Below are 27,907 nucleotides of genomic sequence, written 5' to 3' on the forward strand. Positions count from 1 at the left end.
CAAGAAAGGAAAAACAAGACAAAGTGCTCTAGGATGATGCTTTTTAATTGTTATTTTTATATCTTTAAAAACAAATCAAACCATTAAAAACATAGACATGTGCTGAAATTTCCTGTACAACAAATATGAAAACAATAAAATTTGTACATCATTTCAAGATATTCAACAGTCACTTATTTGAAACACATCAACTTTTCCCTTCTTAAGCAGGCCCCAAATGGGAAAAAGAGTAGAACAGAAATGCAACTGCCACACAGTAGAGCTTTCAGCCTGAAAAGCGGATAGCTTAAGATAAGCAACAGCGAGAGAAAAAACTGACCAGAGACAGATCTCAGCAATTATAACACAGAGAACATCAGAAGGCAGGGAAAAAGTATTTGCAGGAATTCAAGTCATCACGACCAAGACAGATCCACAAGGCAGTAGAGCGTTACCTGTAATCCTCCTCTTGTAAGCATGCAAGCATGTTCTACTTATTCACAGCCAGACAACTTTGTTTACAGCATTTTAAGCCTTACCAACTTTTTCCACCTATACCTGGGATCAGCAGGTGATTTACTTCAAACTTCAATCTCTTCTCACAATGAGTCAGTTTTGGGAAAACACATGTATGCAGTTGTATTAAAAATGGATACTCACGAGATGATGACACAAGTGAGAATTCGGCGCCTGCTTCCAAAATCAAAACAATGGGACAGCTATGTTTGTTTTCTGTAAGAGTATCTGAGTGCTGGCTAGGCAAAACCACGTGCCATTCCAGCTAGTTTTCTGATGTTCTGCTGCAATATAATGCAAACTATCCAAGGAGGATCTAGCGCAGAAAAATTAATCTCCTCCTCCTCTGTGCTATAGAAAACACGAGCCTTCTGAAGAGAGACAGCATTCGCCACCCTACGGCAGCAAGTTCTTGGGAGACCTGGAATAATGAATGCTAGCTCTGTGCTCTGCACAGATGTGCAGTAATTAAAAGATTAAGAGAGGAAAAAATAACATGACTGTAAAGGGGCAGACTTTCCTCCCTCCCAGTTCCTTTGGAATGGTTCTGTTTGGTCCAAGTGGTTTATCTTTGTGTGTCATCTGACAGCAGCTTAGAACAAATGCCAGGTGAGAGATCCACTATGTGGTCTGCCAGTTTGGATGGAATTGGGCAGGATCATTAACCTCGTGTTTGGTTTGTTTGTTTGTGTTTTTTTTTTTGTTTTTTTTTTTTTTTTTATTATTTATTGTTTTAAAGTATCTCAGAGAGAGGGAAAAAAAAAAGTATTCGAGAAACCACAAGTGGCTGCTACAAAACAAAAAAAAAAAAAAAAAAACCCACACAAAAACCAAAAGCTGAAGTGCACTGTGGTTTGTCCTCCAGTTTTGCTCACACACAGCACACCACAATTTCACACCAGATTGTAAAAAATTCCTCTGGACATCTGTAAAGTTACAGTTGTGCACCAGGAATTCCTACATCTTCCTTCAGCTGACAGTGGATTCCATAAGGTTGCCAGGTTCCACTGTCATGCCACACATACTCCTAGTATCTGTAGCTTTTTCTGACAACTTTGTTAAAACAAACAAAAACCCTAAAACACAGACAAAAAAAAAAAAAGCAGCAGAATTCCAGGGACTCTGGTTATTAAACCTTCATAAGATTTTCACCACTTTATAGCTATTCTATAGCATTATTCATAAACTTCATACTCCTCTGCAATGCAACCAGTGCAATGATCAAAAGACCAAAAAACAACCCCCCCCAGCTACTTCAGAAGTCCTTCATTGGTAATGCCTTCGTAAGTCTAACAGTTATGTACCAGCAAAATAAATCCAATCTCATCCTTGACTTGTAAAATCAACAACTAGGGGTTTTCTGCTTGTTTGTTCTGTTTTTAAAAGGACTAGTTAAAACAACAGCAGCACTATATTGCAAATAATTATAAAACAATTACATTAGATCAATGAGATGCAGTCAGGTAAGATGTGTCTCAGTTTTGAATGGCTAAAAGAACTGAGAAATTGGTCTTTACAGCAGAACTTTGTGCAATTTGTTTTGGTAGAAACAGTAAAGCCAGTCAATCTGTTTGGGAGTGCTTGAACGCTTGGAACCTTAGTTTCAACATTTTCACAGATTTATATATTTGAGGAAAAACAACAACAATGATAAAAAGACACCAACCTGAGTAAAACTCTATTAAAATAGAGTGATCATTATTCAGTAAATTATATATTGCACCTTTAAATAAATCACTATAAATTGTATAAAAACAGGAATATCAGCCAGGAACAGGGAGGAGCTATTCTGTCCTTCATACACACCCACACACACCCCCGCACACACATTCATGTATTCACTTGCTCATTTTTTTTTTTTTTACTATAGTTAAAGCTCGGAATGACAGACCACACTCCTTTTTCCTCTAGCAGAGGCACCGAAACATTAAGGCAGGGGATATTTGTGGTGAAATGCAAAAAACAAAGCTCACCTCCAAACTTCTGGAGAGTCCTGCCAACAGTGCAACTACAGTTACGTTTGACATAAGCCTTATTTAAAAAAATCTGTGTTCTCATTAAGAGTTTCAGTACAAAAATAGAATCTCTGCTGTTTTTTTTTCTAGAGTAGCAACTAGAAAAGGCACAAATTCCAAGTATAAATGTCCACTTGAAGGAGCTGTTTATACTCCTTTTTTAAATAAAAAGGAACACAGGAAAAAAAAATAATCACAGAGGCACATATCTATTAGCTAAGTAACCAGATACAGTAGATAAAATATGTTCCTGAAACTTATAATTAAATATATTAAAAGAGCCCACAAGCCTGGTGTCTGTAAATGAAGTCATATAAAATTGTAATAAAAAGCTTGTGTTATTATTTTAATATTTAAATTCTAGTTCACTGTTCATACTGCAAATGCTATTTCACCTATCAGTACTGTTAAATTCCCAACAAAAAGCAGGATTCCCCTGTTAACTTTAAATAGTTTTGTTTGTTGGTTTGCTTTTGTTTGTTTGTTATTTTTTTTTTTTTTTGCTATCAATCTGTGGCTCCTGCCAGCATTGTGGTTTTCTTCCTGTAGATCACATCTTCTAATGTGGACAGTCCTGGAGAAGCCAGACACGAGACACTGCACAGAATCCTGGAAAACATGAGCAGAACATCTTCCCTTCCTCTGCGCAGGTAACACCTCCTGGAGACACCGCATTCTGTCCAGGCTACGCGTGGTAGCCATTGGCCTTCCCAAAGCCTGGCCCCGGTGTGAAATTTTCATAGATTGCCATTGCTGTCATGTTTTGGTAAATAAGATCGGTTCTCTTGTCTTTCTGGGATCTAATAATATCCATTACACACTGGTTTAGGAAGACGTACTGGTCCTGATGGGAGAAAACTAGAGGGTAATATGTTTCTAGAAAATACCTGATTTTGGAAGTAATTCTACTCCTGAATATAGGTTTTGGGGTTTGGATGCACTGCCCTGAAGGTTATCACAGTATTTTTTAGAAGTTGTCTATATACTTCATAGAATACAGGGCTGGAAAGGATCTCATGATGTCATCTGATCAACTTCCTGTAAAAACCTAGGATCAAATTTTCTGTTGTGTCCAACACCCTCTTAAAAGGCTTTCATGATGGAGATTTTACAGCCTTTTTCAAATCAGTTTGAGTTAATCCACACACCTCTTTGATCCTGCAGAGCACAAAAGAAAAGATGCACACCACGACCACTTGACACAAGATATCTCTGGCTCACAGCTCTAAGGATAAAACTCATGGGTAAAACACGCTGCAAAAGAACCTTTTCGGGATTTGGTTCTTTCCAGTTGCAAATGCCAGTCCTACAAAGTGCTCTGTAAAGAGACTGCTTGGAGGTACTACAGCTCCTGGCTGCAGCTACTGTCGTGAGAAGTAACGAGGCAGGAGATAGGGAGATTAAACAAAGAGCAATTTCAAATTGCTCCTTAATATCTTGCCTTCCTGTAATTCTGAGCTACATCTTGTGCCCACCCTTCCTGGATTATTACGCACATTTGAAAAACATGCAGCTGGATGAAAGACAGCCTTACCTCAGTTTGCACCATCAAAGGTCGGTGCATGCGAAGATCATAAACCACTCCGTACACATCCACAGTATTCTCCATTTCAACCTGCTGAATCAGGCGGTCGATGGCAATGAAGGTCCCTGTCCTCCCGACACCAGCGCTGCAATGACACGGGGAAGCTCGTTACTGCTTTCTCTCAGCCACCTGCTCACCGGGGCCTGACGAAAAGCCAGTGAAGCTAGTAAGATGCCTTTTGTTATTTCCGTGGCACAGGCATTAAAAGTCTCTGCAGCCCAGAGGGGTGGTTCTCACCATCACCAGGAGGGAGGGACACGCACTTCTGGGCTTCCCAGCCTTGCACTTGCACAAGATTACATACAGAAGCACGTGAAGATGCAACTATTTCAGCTAAGTTTTCCAGTCTAGGAGAGAGGGTACGTGAAATTTTGTATCACGTACTTTGCTGCCTACATAGCATCACTACATTTCTGAAGCACCGGGCAAAGGTTTTAATTAAGCAGGGTGAATAGCCCATGTTCTTAAGCAAAGAGACTTCTTTTTTTTTTTTAAATCACATTGAAAAAGAATCGTTCTTTAAAAAGCCACAAGATAAAAGTGTGTCTAACACAAACATATTCTTCCTACCTGCAGTGCACCAGAGTAGGAGAGTCAATTGGATTTTGACTGCTGTACTCATGAACAAGGTGTCTAAAGTTGATGAGAAGGTCTGTTGTCTCTGGCACTCCATGATCTGGCCAGGAGGTGAAATGGAACTGGCGCACTGTGTGGCTCTCTGGTGTGTTGCACTAGAAGAATACACATTAGATAAAAAAAAAAAGAAAACCAGATTCAGAGGAACAACAGCAGGGCTTCCTGCCACAGATACTGGGCAAAGTTCAGTTTTGTTAAAGATGCCTGTTACAAACTGTACAGTAATATTTCAGTTTTCATCTTCCTTCTGCTCTGGTAAAGAATACTTCAAAATAATTTCCTTTTACTTTTTAATTTACTCCCAGATCATCTCTGCTGCATTACATTTTCTGACATAGATGGGGCTAACTTCAGTCTAGCAGATATTACAAGTATCTGCATAAGCACAAGTTCTGGCGCAAATCTCAGGGAAACACGAGCTGCAGGATCACTGATGGGGCCATCAGTAATTCCCATTAGCAGCCTGGATTTTGCTGGCAGATCCCTTTCAGCCACAGGGAGGGACTTCCTGACAACTCATTCCCATCTCTGCCTGTGTTACTAAAATACTGTTGTGAGAAGCCAGGGCATGTGAACAAATGCATACACATAAATATCACAGGAATCTTTTTGTCAGTAAATAGCACGAAAGATTTAAAATCTGCCTTTTGGCAGAAAGCAGACAAATACATTCAAAGCCTCAAATTAAAATAAACCATTCTTATCCTTTTCCCATCAGATAACTTTGAATTTGATTAAATTTTAGTGAAATCGTTGTATTCTGTCACTCCAGTGTTGCTTGACATGTGAAGTCACAGTGATACGGTAAGCCATTTCTACAGATATTCATACACTAACAACTAACAACTGAGAGGGGGGTACACACCTTTTCTACAGTGAAGTCCCTTATTGTCCATTCTGGAAGGACAACCTCTGAGACCATTGTCACAATAATGTCACCATAGCTCTTGGACTGTTTGTCTGGCCAGTATTGCTCACATTTTGTCTAAGAAGAGAGTTACAAGGTTAGACACATTACAGCAATGAAGCAACTGACTGTTCGTTTTAAGTAAGAGACCACCTGAAGCTGGGCTAAAAAGCACGTCACCCTTCCCAATGGCCTGTCCCAGGTCAGGAGAAGCTCTACCAAAACCATTCTTTAGGGAGAAGAACCCACCCTGAAAGACAACGATTCTACAACCCTCCTGAGACAATCCACTCTGGTAGTCAGCAGATACAAAAATGGGAAAAAGCTAAAAAGTAACTGGGCTTATTTAATTTTGAAACAGTCTTCCAGTAAGAGATGGTTGTTAAAAGAAAGAAGTGGTCAGTCTCCAACCTACTAGTGTAGCTACAAAATGAGAAGAGATCCAACAGTTTTCAAGAGACAGTTCAGTTTTAATAAAAACATACCCGGGCTTGTTCAACACATTTTGTCAACATAACAATAGAGTAGATATTCTTCTCCCAAATCATGCGCCAGAAGTCTTCTATAGTATTGGGTAAAGGACCCTGTGCAGCAATAAATGCCTTCTTTGAGTTATAGCCCTAAGAATTAAAAAACAAAAGGAATATATATATGTACACACACACGTGCATCAATGAGACATAAAAAGCCCATTTTAAACATTGGTATGAGCTGTTAAGCCTACATCATAAAAATACACATTATATTTCATTTCAACTAATGAAGCAACTTACAGGCATATAGTTTGCATTAATATAATCATCAGTTGTAGAGCTTTGATCTGAAAGTTTAACACGAGAAATATCATCTGCAGAAAGAAAAGAGGAAAAGTACGAATTTTAGAACTAGAACCTTTCAGTAAAATATTGCTTATCTGATGCATAGTTTCCATATAAAAGGTGGTTTAGAACAATGTGCATTTCAAGAATAAGAATATAACCTTAGGAATCATAAATAGCAGTAGATTAGAATTTTTATGATGAAAGCCTTCAGAAAAATGAGTGGCCAGGATAAAGATTCAGCATACTCAACACAGATTCTTTTTTTTTTTTTAAACATGGTTTGTTTTTGCATATTTATGTATTTTTAATCCAACACAAAATTTACTGTTGTTTTAATTACTGGAGAAAAATAGGTAATTTGTCTCCTGCTGCCATTGCAACTGATGTTTTTCCTCCAAAGCATCCCTAAGTACCCATCACTGTTCACCTTCCAATTCCTTCTTACGCTCTGCTATGTGGGGGTGCCCGCAGGCAGCCTGGCAGGGCTTCGGCTCTTCGTTCATCTGCAAAGCCAGCCAGCAGGATCTTCACAGTTCTTACTGCTCTGCACATCTAACTGTCTGCAATCAGTGGTTAACCTCTTGTTTTTTCAAACTGACCGCAGGTTTCTCACAAATGGAAAATTAAAATGATTTAATTAAGGGAAGGTTCTTTAAGGAGCTTTCTTAAGGGAAAGTTTGGGGACTTTAGGGAACATTCTTGAGGGAAAGCTCTTTAGGCTTGCTTATACGGTGATTTTGAGAAGGCATCAGCCCAAATTCATTCATGTGGAAATTGATGACATTAATCTCTGTTTGAAACCTCTGGGTACTATTAAAGCCAAATTAGCCCAACCCCAGGTTTTTCACCTAAAAACTCAACCAGTAGAAGATGCAAAACCAAAGAGCGTAACTCACATGGTAACACGTTGTTGTATCTATTTTTTCCTCGGTTCTCAGCAAGTTCAGCAGCAAATTTGGGCTGATGAACACCAGCAGACTTGAGTTCCTACAATTAAAGAAGGGTTCATGAGCACCTGGTCCTGGTTTAGAAATCGTACAGAAACACATGCCAAATGGACAAATGGTTCAAACACTCTTGGCCTCTGCTGTAAAAGTAGGCATGTTAAGCTGGGATAAATGACAATAAAAACAACCTTTTTACAGGGTGGGACAGTGACAGTGGCAAACCTGACAGAGAAGGGATTAATACAGAGTGTGGGAACAGTAGCGTGTTTAAAAGCCAGAGATGGGCTTCAAAAGCCCAGAAACGGTTTTGCAGAAGTACACAACACTGACATCAACAGCACACTTGTTCTGACCCCAAGGCAGTGAACTGCTTCACACGAGCTTTGCAGACATTACAGGGAGAAAGGGAGCAAGCACATCATGAAAGGACTGAAGGAAGAAAAATCTGACAGGAAGGCAAGGCAGAGCAACCGCCTGCAAAATACAATCAAAGGGCCAGAATTTGATCTAGAAAGAAGACGACAGGTAATAAATAGCTTCACGGAGATGAAAAAAAAAAATGGGTTCTTTAACAGCAGACATGACAACACAGAATTCTTATTGACACTTGATTTGTGTCTTTTGTACCTTGTAACAATTGAGCTTTAGCACATTTCATAGAAAAATATTTATGGTCACTAAGCAAATCATAATTGCTGTTTCTCTGACTGCTCCTTCTATTCACAAGTGTGGTTTGCAAGTCACACCTATGCACTAAAGTCAGTGATTTTAGCAACAGACCTGTCTTGCTGTATTGAAAAACAAAAACAAAATAAAAAACCCGAAGTGCAGAGAAGTTAAACAGCTTTCCCTAGGCTAACTCTGTAGTGTAACTATGGCAAGGACTCAGGAGATCCTGCCTCTGGCGAGAACTCTGATGAGCAGGCCATGCTACAGGCTCACAAGTAGAGATAGTTCAGGATGTGAAGTAGGTACCATGCACTTCAAGTAAATTTGGAGCTGAATCAGGGAAGGGAAGGCTACGCATGCATCTTAATAATCTCTATAATAAAGGTCCTCTCTGTTCCCCTTCAGTAAGTCCCACATATGCTTCACAGAAAAGCTAATGTGCCTTTCCAAAAGTATGTCATGAAGCTCTCGCACTGAGGGCACATACCTCATACTCTTCAGCAAAACCACAGTTGGAGTCAGCTTGCTGCTTCTTGAAGTAGGACTCAAAGTTCTCCACTTTAATCATTTTTGATCTAAAATGAGAAAAAACATGTATTGGTAACTGGTATTAGGTAAATGAACCATGAATTCAGTTAATCTGTTAGAAAGTGTGCTTTACTTACTTCTTGATTCTTCAGGGGAGGGTGGGGGGAAGAAAAAAAGGTTGATTAGACACATGCAGCTGTATTTTTCACTATGTGAATCTAAGAATGAAAGCATGACTGTTAGTAGCAGCCACAAAACTGTGCATTTACAGGGGACAGGATATCAAGCAGAGCATTTAACTGATCTGTTAAATCAAGGAGAGAATAGTGCATCCTTCAGAAGAGTATCACAGAAGGTGTCAGTCAACCGCTTCTGTACTCCCATCAGATTGGCCCCATCCCCTGGTGAATTTTATGTCAGCTAACGAAGTCTACACAGGTGGGACTTCGTGGGATGCTCTAGCCATGCCTTTCCATCACCACAAAAATGGTGCAAGACCCAATAATGTGATTCGATTGCACTGCTTGTGACTTCCAATATGTTGTGGTTCCCTTCCCATGGCCAGCTTTTACAGTCTCAACATTATCTGAATTAATGGCTTAGAACAAAGTAGTCATTGAGCAAAGGAAAATTCAGGCAATAGTGCAGAATTTTGCCTGTGTGCACTTTATCAACAATTTGGATTGTTTTCTCTATGTGAAAAGAAGCCTATGTTTCATTCACAACATCCTGTTTTTCAAAACTATGTGGAACATTTGTGAGTCTAACAGCGATTCATGAAGCAAGCACTCAAATCCCTGTGGCAGCTCTAGAAGTCTCAATCAATATGATTAATTTTAGTCTGCAGGTTGAAGTCTTTAAATTCCATGAGGAATTAATACTGCAGAATTCTATACAAAACTGCACAAAAAACAAGTATCAGGGTTCAGATTAAGTTTTGCAAATAACACTTGAGCCCAGAAGACAACATGTGAAAGGATATGGACTTACTTAATTGGAGAAAAGGACACTTCAGTATTTCTTTTATCTTTCCTATAAGGCAAAAGAAAACAACACAATAGATTCACATTAGAATTTAATAGAATGCACATGAGATTTCTGATGACAGCTATTTCCTGTGTCTGTTCAAAACAATTTCTTTTAAAGCATCTTGTTCTGTGCAAAAAACCCCTCCTGAGGCAAACCTTATACCTGGAGTAAGAACAAAATACTTCATCCTTCATTCAGTGACGCTGTGAAATGAGACCGTTTCTTTTTGTGGGAACCACAGTATGACTCCTAAACACAAAGCACACAGTTTGATGGAAGAAGTACAACTGAGGGATCTGCATCACCAGCTAACATCTCAGGAGAATTGTTACTAATCCCAGAATCCTGACAGTAAGTGTTCAACAGTGACATGTCAGTGGCACTGGAAGTGGTAGCTGAACGAAAGCAAGTGCTCCTAGCTTTAAAGCAAGCTCTTCTCATTATTGTCCACAGCTGTTGGACACAGATGTAAAAATAACAGCAATTAATCAAAGAAACTAAGAAAACTGGACTAAGGACCCTACAACTAACTCTTTAAAAAGCATATACCACATGATCAGAAGCAGGAAAAAGCCTTTGTGTTCTCTTAAATCCCAGATTATTTGGAAAATATTGGAAACTGAGAGACCAGCTCAAAGCCTAGGCAACTCACCAGCTCCTGGAAACTCCAGAATGGAAGTTTCATGTGACAGGCCATCAAGCTAGTAAAAAGTGTGATTAATGGATAATTTAAAATAAAACCATCTAAGATACAATTACACATGTATTTTAGCACAATAATTTGGGATGTTCGCTCACTTCTGACTGAATTACTTCATCAGCATGCATGAATTCAGAAGAGCTGAACAAAACAAATCATAGTTTGTAACTATGAGATTGAACAAAGTAATTTAACTAGTTTGCTATATCAACTCTGTAACACAAGATTTTTTTAATAGAATGTATTTTAAAGCATCATGACAGAAATGTGTAAAACGGAAAAGCCTGTTTAGGAGAAACAGAAGTGAAATACTGGTGTTCCTCATCACAGCAAATACAATAATGAACACATATTACCTTCTCCTCCTCCAGAATATGAAACCCCCTACAGCGACTACAGCCAATATAGCTAAAAGGCATCCAATAACAGCTCCAGCAATAACACCTGATAAAAGAGAACAAGTATTACTCATTACCGATTTAGGTTGTTGATAATGATCTAACTCAATCAACATGCTACAAGAGAACCTCACAAGTGACAGAGCATACAAAATGTCTTTTCTATACTGTGTCCTTTTAGCAGTACCAGTATAGAAAGCTCATTAGAATAATAAACCAAGGATGATAAATTAATAAAAAACTGGCATCAAAGGACCAGTATCTGCATTCTAATACACTCACTTCTAATTTACCAGAACTGTCAGAACATCAGCTGCTTTTTGCTACTTGTTTCTGTGCCAAAGTCTCACTGTCCCATCCAATTCCTTTTAGCATGCCATGAGCAGCACAGCTTTTGGTTACTTCCACAGTCAAAGTCATACATGGGAGAAGGAGGTCACCCGCAGAACTCGCAAGGTATGAATTTACAGAGCAGTGTCACTGCAAAGCTAGGAAGAAACAGTCCATCATGGAGAAACCAGCAGGTGTTTTGCTGTTATGAAACTTGCCATAATTAAGGGGTCTCCACATAGTGAATATGTACCAAGCTGCCAGTCCTATATTTGACATTAACTATACCTGGATCCTGGGGTAGCAAAACCGCCTCAGAACAGGGTGAAAATGATACATAACTATCTTCCCCCACAATGATGTCGGCCACATTAAAGGTTATATTAGTGAAACCCGCAACACTTGCTCTGTTGATAAGGGAGAAAAAAAAGAAAAAACAAAACCAGGTATATTACATGGTTTGCACAGCCTTAAGCAAGATCTGCAATACTTTCATTAGATCATCTTTTAGTTTTCAACTGCAGCAAAATTAACCAAACAGTGGTTTGAAATAAATACCTGTATGAACGAAGTGGAAACAATGGTCCGTTTTCGTAGCCATACATTGTGTTTCCCTTGCCTACATTAACGATGTTTGTACCGTTCTGAGGATGGAAAGAAGGTGATTTTCTCTCTTCTGTATTTATGACATATGTTACATAGGTGACTGTCATCGTCTTCTTGAAGTCTTTGTATGTGTTGTTCAATTTAGACTTCAAAGACCTACAACCTTCAGGAAAAAACAAGGATGTATGTGGCATACATCATCCACTGATTTTGCATCAGTCGGCACAGTGGCTGAGATGATCACATTAACCACAGTTGTCATTACTTCATAAATACTGCCTGAAACAACAGGCTGAGTGCAACAATCTCAGCAATCTCTTCTATTGCAGCGCAATCTACTGAACTACCTCCCTACTCCCCAGTGTTGTTTGTTTTAATCTCCTTTTGGTTTTACTTCTGCCATATATAGTGGAGCTTCTCTGTAAAGATACTTTAGTGGTGGATTCCAGTGTCCTCGTGGACAACCTTCACTAGACAGGTCAGTCATATCCATACACACTCCATCAACCATCATATGTAGAGAGTACAACACAAACAGTGTAGAAGAATTCAACTGGTATCTGGTAACATTGTGCTACACAAACAGCATCAAACCTCATTCAGGGTGATACTAAACTTGTCCTGACCTATACTCCCTTGCTGTGTTTCACAAGAAGTCTCACACCTAAACCCTAAGAGACAAGAGTTAATTTCTGCTTTTTATTGACATAGATAAGCATTGGACAAAACACTGATCAGAACAGTTTCTCCTCCAGAAGACTAAGAAGAATGGGCTACCGCAATCAAACAGTGACCAACAGGACACCATCTGCAGAACAGCATCACTTCACAGTTTCTGCTGTTAGAAGATGAACCCTAGAAACTTGAGGCAGATTATACAGTCGAGGCACATGTGATGATCTAAGAGGCAATAAACAAGCTCAAATTACCAGTGGTACAACTCCTCAAGAGCAAGCAAACTGACATAAATATTTAAAGTGGTGTGGGAGGAAGAAAAATCGTGCTCATTTGACTGAAGTTTGCATACATTGCTCTCTACTGACTGCCTTTACAAAGCTAAAAGCAGATACAGTATTGAATACACCTTTGAAAAGGACAAGCCTTGCAGGAGCTCTGAAAGCTGGAAAAGCTCTATTAAGTTTTCTACAGTTGTGCAGACAAGGTTTGATCTGCCACCAGCAGAAAAGCTCTCATTGTGCAGGAACAGGGTGCAAACCAGGCTCTTCTAAAGCATTAGTTTGGTTACATTAAAAGCAGCAGAGGTTGCAGTTCAGTTGCCTAGAAATGGGTGTTCAATACTGTCTGAGATACACTATGTGTCCTGTCTGGTCCCTGGATTCCATTCCATAAGGATGTACATCCCAGGTTATATCTGCAGCTCCTTGCGGATGCCTTGGATATCACCCTAGGACATCTCAAACAGCCTTAGGCACCATTGCTTACACAACTGAAGAAAGTCCCTTCTGTCTACTCTAAAGGTAATGACATCTGTTTTCAGACAGAGAAACACATCTCAAGCATATTAATGCTATTTCAACACTATAAAGCTGAAGTGATGCTTGGCTGTAAGGATGGTTTCCTGCTGTTATCAAGGAACTCAGACTCCATATTATAAATACAGGAACTCTCCCTTCCTTATTTCTCTCAATCACATCTCGGATGTCCTCTTTCTTGAATACCTTGCAATCAAAACCACACAGAAAACCACACTGAGTCTCAAGACTGAACAGGACTGGCTGAAGATACAAGGAGAGCTGATGCTGTGTCCAAGATGACTGACATTCAAATCATCAACCCTGGGGCAGCTGAGTAGGCATGTGAAAAATGGGAATTTTCTGCACTGATGTACTATATAGATATGGGCATTTCTTGGACATGTATTGTATGGAAAACCACAGAAGAAAGATCTACAATCAAACTGCTGCAAGATGAATTTCCAGTGTTAAAGGATAAGCATGAATGTCAAAACGCACTTGGGGGAACTATCTCCATCAGCTGCTTTATTCCTCCAGTGCACTGGCAGAAATTAAATTCAACTAGAACCTACACTGCAAAGAAAAGTTCCTTAATTTTATAATTTGTCACTAGACATTCACCAATTAAAGACATTTCTCTGTTTTGAAGTGAGTTTGATAGACTACCCTCTAGCTTTCCATGGTGTTCAACCTCCCATGGCACATAATGCTGGCAATGCCATTGCAGCCTTCCACTAGCACCCCACCTCTCTCAGTTTTAAGTGAAATCAGAAGTGTTTTAAGTGAAATCAGAAGGAAAACATCTCTTTTTTCTTGTTTGTTGTTTTGTTTTGTTTTCCCCCCCTAAGATTTTTCTGCAGGTATCTTCCAACTGAAGAAGGGAGGGAGAAAAATATCCCACATTCCAAAGCTGCTTATATTAGTAGCTCTGAAAATTATTCTGTGGGGAGAAAGAAGGATACTACACAATCTTGTGGCAAATCAAGATGGCAACAAGTGGCAGTACGTATGAGACTTACATACAACGATACATCAGGCTGGAAAAGGCTGAGTGAAAACTGTGGCCTTCTGAAAACAAGGAGTGATCTGACTTCAAGCGAGCAAGGTATTTGACTCATGATTTTTGGAAGGTTATTGAAAATACCGACTCACCTTCTCTATTTAACAGCTATTTAGAGTTTAAAACATAACGCTGTCTGGTAACTTGTTTCACACAGCTACAAGATAATATCATAACATCTTACCTTGTTCTTCTGTTGTGATCATTACTGCATAGGCTTTTAATGGTCCATTCACTGACTCAAAATCAGAGAATTCAACAGACAATGAGCTGTGACCGACTGCCTTGACTAAAGGAGCTTTGCTTGGAGCAGGTGGGTCTATAAACAGAAATAGTTTTTAGTACCTTGATGACTGATAAAAAAAAGTTTTCCAAACAAGGACATGCTGTAATACTGACGCTGTTCATATAATGCTATCTATTGTGAGTCACAGTAGACACTGCATGAATGTAGTGTTTTATCCATAGTCTGGACTCTGATAATGTACCGCATAGCAAGTTGGTATTCTGCAATCATGAAGCCAACATTTTGGTCCTATGAGTATCTTTTATTCTCAAATCTTAATGCTTACCAGTAATGCTTGTATTACATATTTTCTGTACTGGAGGGCTTTCAGAACTATTGGAAAGAGTTGCAATAGTAACAATATAAGTCCTGAAATAATCTAAAGACGCTGTTCTGAAGGTTTCCTCTGAGCCTTCTCCCATGCAGGATGGAGTCTGTTCCTCTTTTTCCCACGTATTATTCAATATTTTAATTTTGAAGCCAGAGTTGTTACCAGAAGGACACTCCCACTTCAGCATTAGGGAAGAATGCTTGGCCACTGGTTCACACTGAAATGAATTTACTAAGGCAGGAACTGCAGGGAAAAAAAAAAAAAAAAAAGTAAGAAATCAAGCATTGTAATAAATAGAAAAAGCTGTCTATTTGTGAGTTCTGACCGGAGACTCTCTTAATGGATTCATCCTGGGGCACCTCTGGAAACCCTACTGGGGAGCACTGGGACAGATTCACTTCACCTCAGCCAAAACAGGGCAAAGCGAAGGAAAGGGCACAGCAACGGAAAGGGCACAGCAACATATTGTTACAACAAGGGGGAAAAATGATCACAATCCCTAGCATGAGAAACACAGGAGTACCTCAACCTTCTCCCCTCTGCTGATGAGCTGGCAGAGCAGCGTGGCTGGTAGCCACAGAGCACACTGCTGCCCACAGCCCAGCTGTAGCCCCTCCAACAGGGAATGTTCCCCAGGTACAACGCATTCTGTGGGAGCCCTTCAAAATAAGGAACTGAGGGCCTCACCCACAAGGAAGAGAAGGCAACAAAACCCCTCATGGAACCCCCATCCACACATTAACACTGTTGACTGCAGGTAGGCAGTGTGCAGCACTTCTGCCTGAAACAATATTCTATTTCAACTGTCAGACAGGTAGGCAGATCCCTGTGCTGCACAGCAAAATACAAACCACCAGAAACAGGGCTGCAAGAAACTCTGACTTACTTGTATACAGGTATATGGACAGTCCTTCTCCTTCCGTCTGACCATCAGCCGCCACTGTGAATACTGTGAAACTGTACATCATCCCAGGGATTAATTTGGTAATTTCAGTTCTGGTGACACTGGATGTCAGGTTCCTAACAGAGGTACCGCTTACAACCTCTATCCTGTACGTGTAGGAGTTGGAATCAGTGTCGTTCACCACCCACGTTAAATTGACAGAAGTCATGCCAACATATTCTGCCTTGAGATCGTGGATTGGGTTGGGCTCTGTGAAAGGCAAAACAACAACCTGTCAACCTGCAAGAACATCTGCTCACACACATGGACAGAACACACACAGGCACACCACTACCTCACGCTCTTCACACCACCCATTGCTCAGGGTGCAGGAGCACCCAACATCACCAGATGCTCCTGGAGGCTTTTGTGTCAATGGGCAGCTAAGGGAGGAGTAAGGTTGTTCTGAGTGGGATTCATCTCCCTTTGACATTCCAAAGCAGAAGCACAGGTCACCACTGCGCCAGCGCTCCCAGGATTTTGCTCGGGAATTCAGAGGTGGGCAGGAAAGACACGAGGTTGCAGGAGAAGGTGGAGAAAGCACATGGTGATGTATCTGTGCACAGCAAAAGGTAAGGTACACTGAACGTCAGTGGAACAGGAGCAGAGGTGATGACCCAGCAACCGTGCTCCTTCACCACCCTTCATACCCTGAGCTTACTCCTGAGCCTGTGCTGCCTGAAGCTCACTCTCCTGCTGCAGCCTAGTGACAGCCACAGGCCCCCAGTCACACAGGTTCCCTGGGCACAACACACTCCCTCTTTGTGGGAGCCCTTTAAAATAAGGGTCTAAAGCCTCCACATCCTCCAAGAAGTGAAGGCAGCAAAACTGCCCACACAAACCCCAGGCCAGGGAAGCAGGATCTCAGGAACAGTTACTTCATTGTGTCAGAGGCCTTGGTGACCACCTTCAACAATTGCTGGGTTCGAGGTGGTTTATTTTACTTTGTTTTTAAAAAGAAGGCTATGGCTCTTTCACACAAACATGTCTGACTGCAGGCAGACAAATCACAGCACCTCGGCCTGCAACAGTATTATATTTCAACCTTCAGGCAGGTAGGCAGAGCCCTGTGCTGCACAGCAAAATACAGACCGCCAGGAAGAGGTGTGCAAGCAACTCTGACTTACTTGTATACAGGTATATGGACAATCCTTCTCCTTCTGTCTGACCATCAGCCGCCACTGCAAATACTGTGAAACTGTACATCATCCCAGGGATTAACTCGGTAATTTCAGTTCTGGTGACACTGGATGTCAGGTTCCTAACAGAGGTACCGCTTACAACCTCTATCCTGTACGTGTAGGAGTTGGAATCAGTGTCGTTCACCACCCATGTTAAATTGACAGAAGTCATGCCAACATATTCTGCCTTGAGATCGTGGATTGGGTTGGGCTCTGTGAAAGGCAAAACAACAACCTGTCAACCTGCAAGAACATCTGCTCACATACATGGACAGAACACACACAGGCACACCACTACCTCACTCTCTTCACATCACCCATTGCTCAGGGTGCAGGAGCACCCAACATCACCAGATGCTCCTGGAGGCTTCTGCATCAATGGCTGGATAACAGAAAAATGAGATGGAGGCATCTCAAGCACAATCCATCTCCTCTTGACATTCAAAAGCAGGAGCACAGGTCACCACGGTGCCAGCACTCCCAGAGTTTTCCCTGGCAAACCAGAGATGAACAGGAAGGAGAGAAGAGAGGAGGGGAAAGATAGTGGTCATGCATCTCTGCACAGCAAAAAGTAAGGAAGAATAAATATCACTGGAAGAGGAACAGAGGTGATAACCCAGGCACCCTGCTCCTTCATTCCTCATGCCCTGAACTCACTCCCATGGCAGAGAGAACACCTCCCAAAGCCCCCTCTCCTGCATCCTATTCTCTGTGCATCTTCAAACCTGGGCAACTAGCCATTACAGCCAGGCAGCACAGGAGAGACTTTTTGGAAGCAACTGGAAAGGTAGCACAGGTGCAGGTACATTTCAGGACAACACAAATGACAAGAACAGGCATCTTTTTTTCTTTCAAATACATCCAACGACCAGGCTGGGCTGCAGTCTTGCAGGCTGGCTCCAAATGGTTCCTCCAACACCACGTGTCAAGACTTTTGATACTCAACACAGCAAGGTGCTGGATGGCCAAAGCAGTTCTCCTGAACTAGCACTGCCGAAATGTCACTCTCCTGCTGCAGCCTGATGGCAGCTATGGGCCCCCAAATCATGAAAGTTCCCCTGCCACAATATATTGTGTGGGAGCCCCTTAAAATAAGAATCTGAGGCCTCCATCCTCTAAGAAATTAATGCAATCCCCATTTCCAAATTTGGAAGAGAGGGGTCCTCAGAGAAAAATCTCTTCTCTGTGTTGCAGGCCTTGGGGACACTTCAACAAGAGCTTTCTATCAAGACAATGTTTCTTCTGCACTTTAACATTTCATGCTTGGCAGATTGGCCATCTCCAGCTCCAGGATCAAACCATCACCTCTGCCTGCAACCATATTAAAATACAACCCTCAGGCAGGTAGGCAGAGCCCTGTGCTGCACAGCAAAATACAGACCGCCAGGAAGAGGTGTGAAAGCAACTCTGACTTACTTGTATACAGGTAGATGGATGATCCTTCTCCTTCCGTCTGACCATCAGCCGCCACTGTGAATACTGTGAAACTGTACATCATCCCAGGGATTAACTCGGTAATTTCAGTTCTGGTGACACTGGATGTCAAGTTCCTAACAGAGGTACCACTTACAACCTCTATCCTGTACGTGTAGGAGTTGGAATCAGTGTCGTTCACCACCCACGTTAAATTGACAGAAGTCATGCCAACATATTCTGCCTTGAGATCGTGGATTGGGTTGGGCTCTGTGAAAGGCAAAACAACAATCTGTCAAGACAAAGAAATAAAGAAAGAAAAGCCACAGGCACATTTCCCTATTCCACATAGAATGAGCATTATTTATAGCCAAGCAGCACTTCTACAGTATCAATGTCTATTTTCAGACATTCATGCTGGGGCAACTCTGGAAGGCCACAGGAGTTCTGGGGGCTATTCTCTTTACTTTCTTTCAAATGCGAAACTGATTTGTTTCTACAGTGGTTTTCCAGACAGAGAAACAGATGGAAATCAGGGAAGGAAGCAGAGTGCAGGGTAATCTTGGTCTGTTAACTCAAACTGGTGCCCATGAGTCTGAATCTAAGCCCTTCAGCCCAGTCTCTCCTCGACGTCAGTAGAAGGAAATGGGCTCCTCAAGCAGGTTCAACAGTTCAGGGAGGGGAGGATGTGTCTGCAAGCCTGATTCAGCACCAACACTAGGCAGACAAGACTCGCCTCAGGCAGCATAGACAAGCTCATCTGCTCAGTAGCAGTTCCAGGACACACAGCTTCTAATTGTTTTGGAGGGATGTTTCCCGTTCCCTTTCTACCGCTGAGCTAGATACAAAAGAAGGATCCTCTCCTCCCATCTGTCCCTCTGATCTGGGAAAAAGGGGCCATGACACAAAGCTGGCAAAAATGGCACCGCATGCCATAATGTGGCCCTAGGCACTGTCAGAGCCCACAGGACCCCCAGGCCAGGGACTCTGCAAAGACATCAAAACAATCTTTAAGAACAAAAAGCCTCTGTGATCCTGACAACCACATCCGAGCACATATCCTTCGGTATGAGTTGTCACAACCTGCTCCCAAAAGCACTGGAGGGGCCCTACTCAGCCCTCAAGTCTAGAGAAAGTCACGTTGTTGTAGCAGCTGGATGTCTACATAGTCCTGAGCAGCCAATCTGATGAAAAAACAACTTTATAGCCAAGGCGCACACAGACAGAGGCACATACATCTCAGTCCTTTTCCCTTTTACCAAAGACCACTTGGCATTTGTGCGCACAGACAGCTGGAGCAAAGAAACATCAGAATGAGAAAGTACAAAGTTGGAGACCCAAGGTAAAAAGCAGGGCCATTCGGTACAAAGGGCACGTTTACTTGCAACTGAGAGGCACCATATCCTTACTTGTACACAGGCTTATAGACAATCCCTCTCCTTCCGTCTGACCATCAGCCGCCACTGCAAATACTGTGAAACTGTACATCATCCCAGGGATTAACTCGGTAATTTCAGTTCTGGTGACACTGGATGTCAGGTTCCTAACAGAGGTACCGCTTACAACCTCTATCCTGTACGTGTAGGAGTTGGAATCAGTGTCGTTCACCACCCACGTTAAATTGACAGAAGTCATGCCAACATATTCTGCCTTGAGATCGTGGATTGGGTTGGGCTCTGTGAAAGGCAAAACAACAACCTGTCAACCTGCAAGAACATCTGCTCACATACATGGACAGAACACACACAGGCACACCACTACCTCACGCTCTTCACACCACCCATTGCTCAGGGTGCAGGAGCACCCAACATCACCAGATGCTCCCAGAGGCTTCTGTGTCAATGGGCAGCTAAGGGAGAACTGAAGAAAAGTTATTCTGAGTGGGATTCATCTCCCTTTGACGCTCCAAAGCAGAAGCATAGGTCACCACTGCGCCAGCGCTCCCAGGGCTTCCCTTGGCAATCTAGAGAGGTGGGCAGGAAAGGGAAGAAGATGGAGGGGAAGGAAGCTGGAGGGGGTTGGTTTGGTTCACTGGTTTTTAATTTTGTTGTGGGGGAATTTTTGTTTTAGGGCAGAGGGGTTAGATGGTGTTGATGTTTTTTAAAAAGAAAATAAATCTGGGCTCTATTTCCTCTACACATTTAACACCTCATTCTTAGTAGACAGTCCAGGTAAGTCTTGTATTATATATCAACCCTCAGGCAGGTAGGCAGAGCCCTGGGCTGCACAGCAAAATACAGACCATGAGAAACAGGGCTGCAACTAACTGTGACTTACTTGTATATACACGTATGGACAATCCTTCTCCTTCCGTGTGATCATCAGCTGCCACTGCAAATACTGTGAAACTGTACATCATCCCAGGGATTAACTCAGTAATTTCACTTTTGTCAACACTGGATGTCAGGTTCCTAACAGAGGTACCGCTTACAACCTCTATCCTGTACGTGTAGGAGTTGGAATCAGTGTCGTTCACCACCCACGTTAAATTGACAGAAGTCATGCCAACATATTCTGCCTTGAGATCGTGGATTGGGTTGGGCTCTGTGAAAGGCAAAACAACAATCTGTCAACCTGCAAGAACATCTGCTCACATACATGGACAGAACACACACAGGCACACCACTACCTCACGCTCTTCACACCACCCATTGCTCAGGGTGCAGGAGCACCCAACATCACCAGACGCTCCCGGAGGCTTTTGTGTCAATGGGCAGCTAAGGGAGAACTGAAGATGAGTCATCTTGACTATGACACTCCAAAGCAGAAGCACAGGCCATAACTGTGACAGAACTCCCAGGGCTTCCCTTGGGAATCTAGAGAGGTGGGCAGGAAAGAGATGGACTAGACTAGACTGTTTCATTTGGAAGGGACTTACAATGATCATCTAGTCCAACTGCCTGACCACTTCAGTGCTGACCAAAAATTAAAGTTTATGACTGAGGACATTGTCCAAATGCCTCTTAAAGACTGACAGGCTTGAGGCATCCACCACCACTCCAGGAAGCCTATTCCAGTGTTTGACCACCCTCTCGGTAAATAAATGCTTCCTAATGTCCAGTCTGAACCTCCCCTGGCACAGCTTTGAACCATTCCCACATGTCCTATCCCTGGATCCCAGGGAGAAGAGCTCAGCACCTCCCTCTACACGTCCCCTCCTCTGTAGGGGAGGCTGTGGAGAGCAATGAGGTCACCCCTCCGCCTCCCCTTCTCCACACTAGACAAACCCAAAGCCCTTGGCTGCTCCTCACAGGACATGCCTTCCAGCCCTGCCACCAGCTTTGCTGCCTTCCTCTGGACACACTCAAAGACCTTCAGATCCTTCTTAAATGTCAGGGCCCAGAACTGCACACAGTGCTGGAGGTGAGGCCGCACCAGCGCTGAGCACAGCAGGATAATCCCCTCTCCTGCCTGGCTGGCTGTGCTGTGTTTGGGGCACCCCAGAATGGGCTTTGCCCTCCTGGCTGCAGGGGCACGCTGCCGACTCATACTGAGCCTGCTGCCCACCAGCACCCCAGATTCCTTTCTGCAGGGCTGCTCCCCAGCCACTCCACTCCCAGTTTATACTTGTGCCCAGTGTTACTCCAAGGTGCAGAATCTGGCATTTGGACTTGCTAAAATTCATCCCACTGATCATTGCCCAATGCTCCAACCTACCCAGATCCCTCTGCAAGGCTTCTTGTCCCTCAAGAGAGTCGGCAGCACCTCCCAGTTTGGTATCCTCAGCAAAAAGGCTGAATGGTGCATTCAACTCCTGCATCCAGATCGTCGATGAACACATTGAACAGGACTGGCCCTAGGACTGAGCCCTGCGGAACACCGCTGGGGGCCGGTCGCCAGCCAGATGCAGCCCCATTCATTACAACCCTTTGAGCTCTGCCCTTCGGCCAGTTCTTCACCCAGCACACCGCGTCCCTGCTCATCCCACAGTTGGACAACTTGTCCAGAAGGATGCTGTGAGGGACAGGATCAAAAGCCTCACTAAGATCCAGAAAAACTACATCCATCACCTTCCCTTCATCCACCAGGCAGGTGACGGTATCCTGAAAGGATATCAAATTAGTTAAACAGGACTCTCCCTTTGTGAACCCATGGCGACCATGCCTGATGGATGTGTTATTCTTTAAATGCCTTTCCATAGAACGCACGACGATGTTCTCCATAATTTTTCCATGAACCAAGGTTAACCTAACAGGTCTGTAGTTCCCTGGGTCTTCTCTTGCGCCGTCCCTGTAAATTGGAATACCGCTGGCCGGCTTCCAGTCAGCAGGGACCTGCCTGGACTCCCCAGACCTTTGGTAGATGATCGAGATGGGTCCTGCTGTAACATCCGCCAGCTCCTCTGGGATGAACCCCACCAGGCCCCACGGAATTGTGAACATTCAGCTGATACAGCTGGTCCCTGACAATTTCAGTGTCCACAGATGGGAAGTCACTGTTCCCACACTCGCGGTCCTCCAACTCAGGGGACTGGGCAGCCCAAGGTCTACCAGCGTCAGTAAAGACTGAGGCAAAACACGCATTGAAGGCCCCCACTTTTTCTTCATCCCTATTAGTCGGGTGACCACCTTCAACAAGTATTGAAGTATTGAAAACAATGTTTTCTTTAGACCTCCTCTTGTTATTAATGTACTTTAAAAAGCCTTTCTTGTTGTCTGACACAACAATGGCTGGTTTCAACTCTAACTGCGTTTTGGCCTTTCGTGTCTTCTCCCTGAATATATGAACCACATCTCCGCAACTTTCCTGCAAAGCCTGACCTTGCTTCGAGAGATCACATAATTTCTTTTTCCTCTTGAGCTGCAGGAGTTCCCTGCTCAGCCATGCTGGACTTCTACCCCGCTTGCTTGACTTCTGACACAGCAGAATTGCCTGTCCCTGCACTCCTAAAAGGTGGCCCTTAAAGACTGAGCAGCACTCGTGGACTCCTAAACCCTCAAAAGCAGATTCCCAGGGTAGTCTACTAAGTAGCTTTCTGAATAGCTTAATGTTTGCTCTCTTGAAGTCCAGGGTAGTAATTCTTCTGTCTTTTTCTCTCTTTACACTGAAAGTTTTGAATTCAACCATTTTGTGATCACTGTGGCCAAGACTGCCACTTCCCATGACATCTTCCACAAGTCCTCCTCCATTCACATAAAGCAAGTCCAGGAGGGCATCTTTCCTAGTTGGCTCCCTGAGTACCTGTGACAAGAAGTTATCTCCCATATGAGGAGATGAGGTTTGGAAGGGAAGGAGGGTTCGGTTTGACTGGTGATGTTTTGTTGTTTGTTTTTTGTTTTGTGCTATTGTTTGTTTGTTTGTTTTTATTTTAACTCAAAGCAGGGACATGTTTCTTCCACACATTAAGACCCCATGCTTAGTAGACAGCCTGGAATAGGCTCCAGGATTAAAACATCACATCTATACAAAACAGTTCTATATTTCAACTCTCAGGCACTGTGCTGCACAGCAAAATACAGACCATGAGAAACAGGGCTGCAAGAAACTGTGACTTACTTGTATATACACGTATGGACAATCCTTCTCCTTCCGTCTGACCATCAGCCGCCACTGTGAATACTGTGAAACTGTACATCATCCCAGGGATTAATTTGGTAATTTCAGTTCTGGTGACACTGGATGTCAGGTTCCTAACAGAGGTACCGCTTACAACCTCTATCCTGTACGTGTAGGAGTTGGAATCAGTGTCGTTCACCACCCACGTTAAATTGACAGAAGTCATGCCAACATATTCTGCCTTGAGATCGTGGATTGGGTTGGGCTCTGTGAAAGGCAAAACAACAACCTGTCAACCTGCAAGAACATCTGCTCACATACATGGACAGAACACACACAGGCACACCACTACCTCACTCTCTTCACACCACCCATTGCTCAGGGTGCAGGAGCACCCAACATCACCAGACGCTCCTGGAGGCTTTTGTGTCAATGGGCAGCTAAGGGAGAACTGAAGAAAAGTTATTCTGAGTAGGATTCATCTCCCTTTGACGCTCCAAAGCAGAAGCACAGGTCACCACTGCGCCAGCGCTCCCAGGGCTTCCCTTGGGAATCTAGAGAGGTGGGCAGGAAAGGGAAGAAGATGGAAGGGAAGGTGGGGGAGATAGCTGAAAACAAAAACATCAGAGCTATGTTTCTGCTGCACACTAACATCCCATCCTTTGCATATAGGCCAGATCAGGCTCCAGGACTAAAATATCACATCTATACAAAATAGTATTGAATTGCATTCCTCACATAAGTAGGTAGAACCCTGAGCTGAACAGAAAAATAGTCCACCAGAGACAGGGCTGCAAGAAACTGTGACTTACTGGTATACAGGTATATGGACAGTCCTTCTCCTTCTGTCTCATCATCATTTGCTACTGCAAATACTGTGAAATTATACCACATCCCAGGCATTAACTCTGTAATTTCAGCTTTGGTGATATTGGATGTGAGGTTCCTAACAGTGATACCATTTACAACCTCTATCCTATACGTGTAGGAGCTGGAATCAGTGTCGTTCACCGCCCATGTTAGGCTGACAGAAGTCATGTCAACGTACTCTGCCTTGAGAGCAAGAATTGAGATGGGCTCTGTGAAAGGCAAGAAAAACAATAAAAGAAATCTTTTAACCTGCAAGACTATTTGCTGACAAACACAATGAAGCACTCTCCTCCCCAGCCCACCCAAATAACAGGTCTCTCTAAAAGAGTAATCAGCCTGGGAAAGTAATGAAGCCATCCTTGTACGCTGCAAGGCACACTTGCCAGCTCTGCAATCTAACTCAAGTCTCACTTTATGTCAAGGAGTAAAACTAAGTGCAGCAGTGATTACTATCCTGCCCCAGCTCTCAACTTCACGCAGGGTGCTGAGTAAGACCGGAACACACAGACCTGCTGTTACTCTTTCCTACGCTGGCTATCCCAAAGAGAAGAGCCTTTCTAGCTGCAAGACTCACATGCCTCTGCTCTAGATAGGTGATACAGCACCCTCTATATTAGAGTACTTCAGCTGCACTCTGTTAGTATGTATTTCAAATCTCTATGTCACAATATGTTTGAAATGTTACAGCTGCAACCTGAAAAGCTCTAACAAGCAGGGAAGGGAGGCCAAGTCTAACAGTGATAAAACTATTCCAAGACCACATGCCAATCACAGCGTTAAACTGCACTCCCAGGCAGATGTGCAGACACATCTCTTTGGCTCATTCTCTATTCCAGTAAAGCAGTTGGATCCACACCCCTGCAATGCTCTTTGCACTCTGAACTAGAGCTCAGGCTTAAAATGCTAATGCAGTATAAAAGCACAAAACCCCCTGAAGATTCACAGCACAGACACATTCCAAACCACTTACGTGTTACATTCTTCCCACTACTTATTGCCCTGTCGGATAGTGACACATCTCTGGTCCATCTTCCCCCTCCATAGGTTTTGGTCCCACTTAGAGAGTTTACTGATGATTTATCACTACTACTGGTTCCTGTTTCTGCAGTTACATTTTTTGAGATGCAATCCTCAGTGCCTGAAAGAAAGAACACAAAGCAATAAGTATCTTTACAAAACTTTGGAGTTTCCCATTTGAAAAATTATAGTCATTCATAGATATCATGCACAGAACCACAGCCACTTCTGCTTTCCCAGTTTCTTCTCCTACAGAGATTTCACTGCACATTTCCTGGTTTTACCACTTCTAACTTCTGTGAGACAATTTGGATTAGATTAAGAGATTGGCACATTATTTTGGTCATTCATTGACTCTACTTGTGGTTTGGATGAAGCTACCATGATCTGCTTTCTTTCAGCGCAGCTTTATTTGAAAAGAATTGAACAAACTTGCAGCCACATTCTGTGTGTGTATTTTCCTCATGCATTATCAGAAGCTAGCTGCTTTACTTAACCTGGCATAGCAATTTTGTCTCTTCCCCCAATGTACAAGTAAAAAGTTCTCACTCTCACAGTGTGTTCCCACAAGTAAGGAAGAGACATGGTATACCTACAGAAAACAAATTTAGGTTGATGTAGCGCAGCTGGAAGTGTGAAGAGAGTTCACTCAGCCCATGAAATTTAAAGGCAAAGTCGCTCAAGTCTAATGTTCAATATTAAGGTAGAACTCATCTGCAAGTACTTTTGGAAATTTCTGCCACATGAAAATTTGTCATCTTGGAAAGCACAGCAGTTGCTATGCTCATGTCAGAAAATCCCTAAAGCATCACTTTGGGTGTCTTTTTTGTTTTGGGGTTTGTTTGGTTTGTATTGCCTTTAAGTATATTTTCCAGTCTTTCTAAGCACATTATATCAGTACTTGATTTCAAGAGAACTCTTTACAAACTGAGGACATATTTATATCTTTAAATATTCTTAAATGTATTGCAGGGATTACAGTCCCTAAAATAAAAAAGTATACATTTTTGAATCCTATTTTTAAAAATTCTTTTCAGGAAGTTTTTTTAAATACTTAGCTGATACTGTTTGATCTTTCTTAAAAGAAATTAAGATAATGTGAGTTATATTAAAAAAATAAAATAAAATTGAGAAACAGATGATACTTACAGGCAATTGTACATCTGACCTGGAAAAGAAACATAAATAATAGAAATTAAAACTTTAAAACTACTGGAAGCTCAGATAAAATATGGACCAGTTTAATTAACACACAGGAGAGGGGGAGGAGGAGGGGGAATCCGTTTAAAAAAATCCAAGCTTTTCAACCGGCAGAAGAGATACCTAAAAATCTACTGACATAATAACAACACCAAAAGTATACCAAACTATTAGGGGGGAAAAAAAAACCAAAACCACAACCCACAACATTCTGGTAAAATGTTAGTTTCCACTTTTTTTTTAAACCAGTTTATTTTGCCACAAAACCTTGCATAACATATGCTGGTTATTTTATGGATATGCACTTAAAAACAAAACCTACAAGATCTTAATCAAAAGCCACTTTAGTTAGTACCTTCAACACCATCCCACAAAAAAACAGCAGATGTGATTTAGGTCTTTTTTATTCATAAGATTTTTCTCCTTTCATCCTATTGCTGTATAATCTTTCTTATTCCCACAAAAGAACATTTTGCATTTTCTGAAACAAACTCAGTGTAGCCGAAGTTAAAAACATTTAGCATATATTCTGAAATCTAGTTTATGTATGTGTACAGAAGGTCTCAGCAGTTGCTGTTTAACTGCAGCCTGAAACTACTCTGCTAGCAATACTGACAAGCACACCAGAATTTTGCTTTGAAAATGTTTTTCAGCCTTTCAACTTCATGATTTTAGTTCCGAATAAGCCCTTTCCCTTCCTGTTAGTGTGCAAACTGGCCTGAAAATTTTCTTCGTCTCCCTCCAGGTGGCAGCACAGAATGTTCCTAAAGTTGTGAAATCAGGGGCCCAGCCCGAGGCCTGCGGCACCCGGGCGGGTCCCCGCCATTCCCGGGACTCGCAGCTGATGCCAACCGACCGCAGCAGCCGCTTCTGTCATCTAACAAACAAAATTACCTCAGCGATTGTACCACGGATTAAATACGACGAGTCACCTTGCAAAGCCACACGTGACAAGGCAAACCCAAGCAT

General features: G+C 42.5%; 1 protein-coding gene across 1 annotated transcript; it reads right to left on the bottom strand.

Moving 5' to 3' along the window:
- Positions 1 to 29: 29 nt before the first annotated feature.
- PTPRJ (protein tyrosine phosphatase receptor type J) lies at positions 30 to 27,907 on the bottom strand. The gene is made up of 25 exons (XM_042784876.1): positions 27,833 to 27,907; positions 26,888 to 26,906; positions 25,692 to 25,859; positions 24,664 to 24,930; positions 23,852 to 24,118; positions 20,633 to 20,899; positions 19,765 to 20,031; positions 18,359 to 18,625; positions 16,889 to 17,155; positions 15,705 to 15,971; positions 14,774 to 15,061; positions 14,386 to 14,520; positions 11,619 to 11,829; positions 11,349 to 11,467; positions 10,689 to 10,776; positions 9,594 to 9,635; positions 8,741 to 8,749; positions 8,563 to 8,650; positions 7,356 to 7,446; positions 6,412 to 6,485; positions 6,124 to 6,258; positions 5,597 to 5,716; positions 4,666 to 4,826; positions 4,045 to 4,180; positions 30 to 3,354 (listed from the first exon to the last, which is right to left on the bottom strand). The coding sequence occupies exons 1-25, from the start codon at positions 27,905 to 27,907 to the stop codon at positions 3,196 to 3,198; spliced, it is 3,987 nt and encodes a 1,328-aa protein (XP_042640810.1). The 3' UTR covers positions 30 to 3,195.

Source organism: Tyto alba, unplaced genomic scaffold (assembly GCF_018691265.1).
Source record: "Tyto alba isolate M040663 unplaced genomic scaffold, T.alba_DEE_v4.0 Super-Scaffold_8, whole genome shotgun sequence".
Lineage (NCBI taxonomy): Eukaryota > Metazoa > Chordata > Aves > Strigiformes > Tytonidae > Tyto > Tyto alba.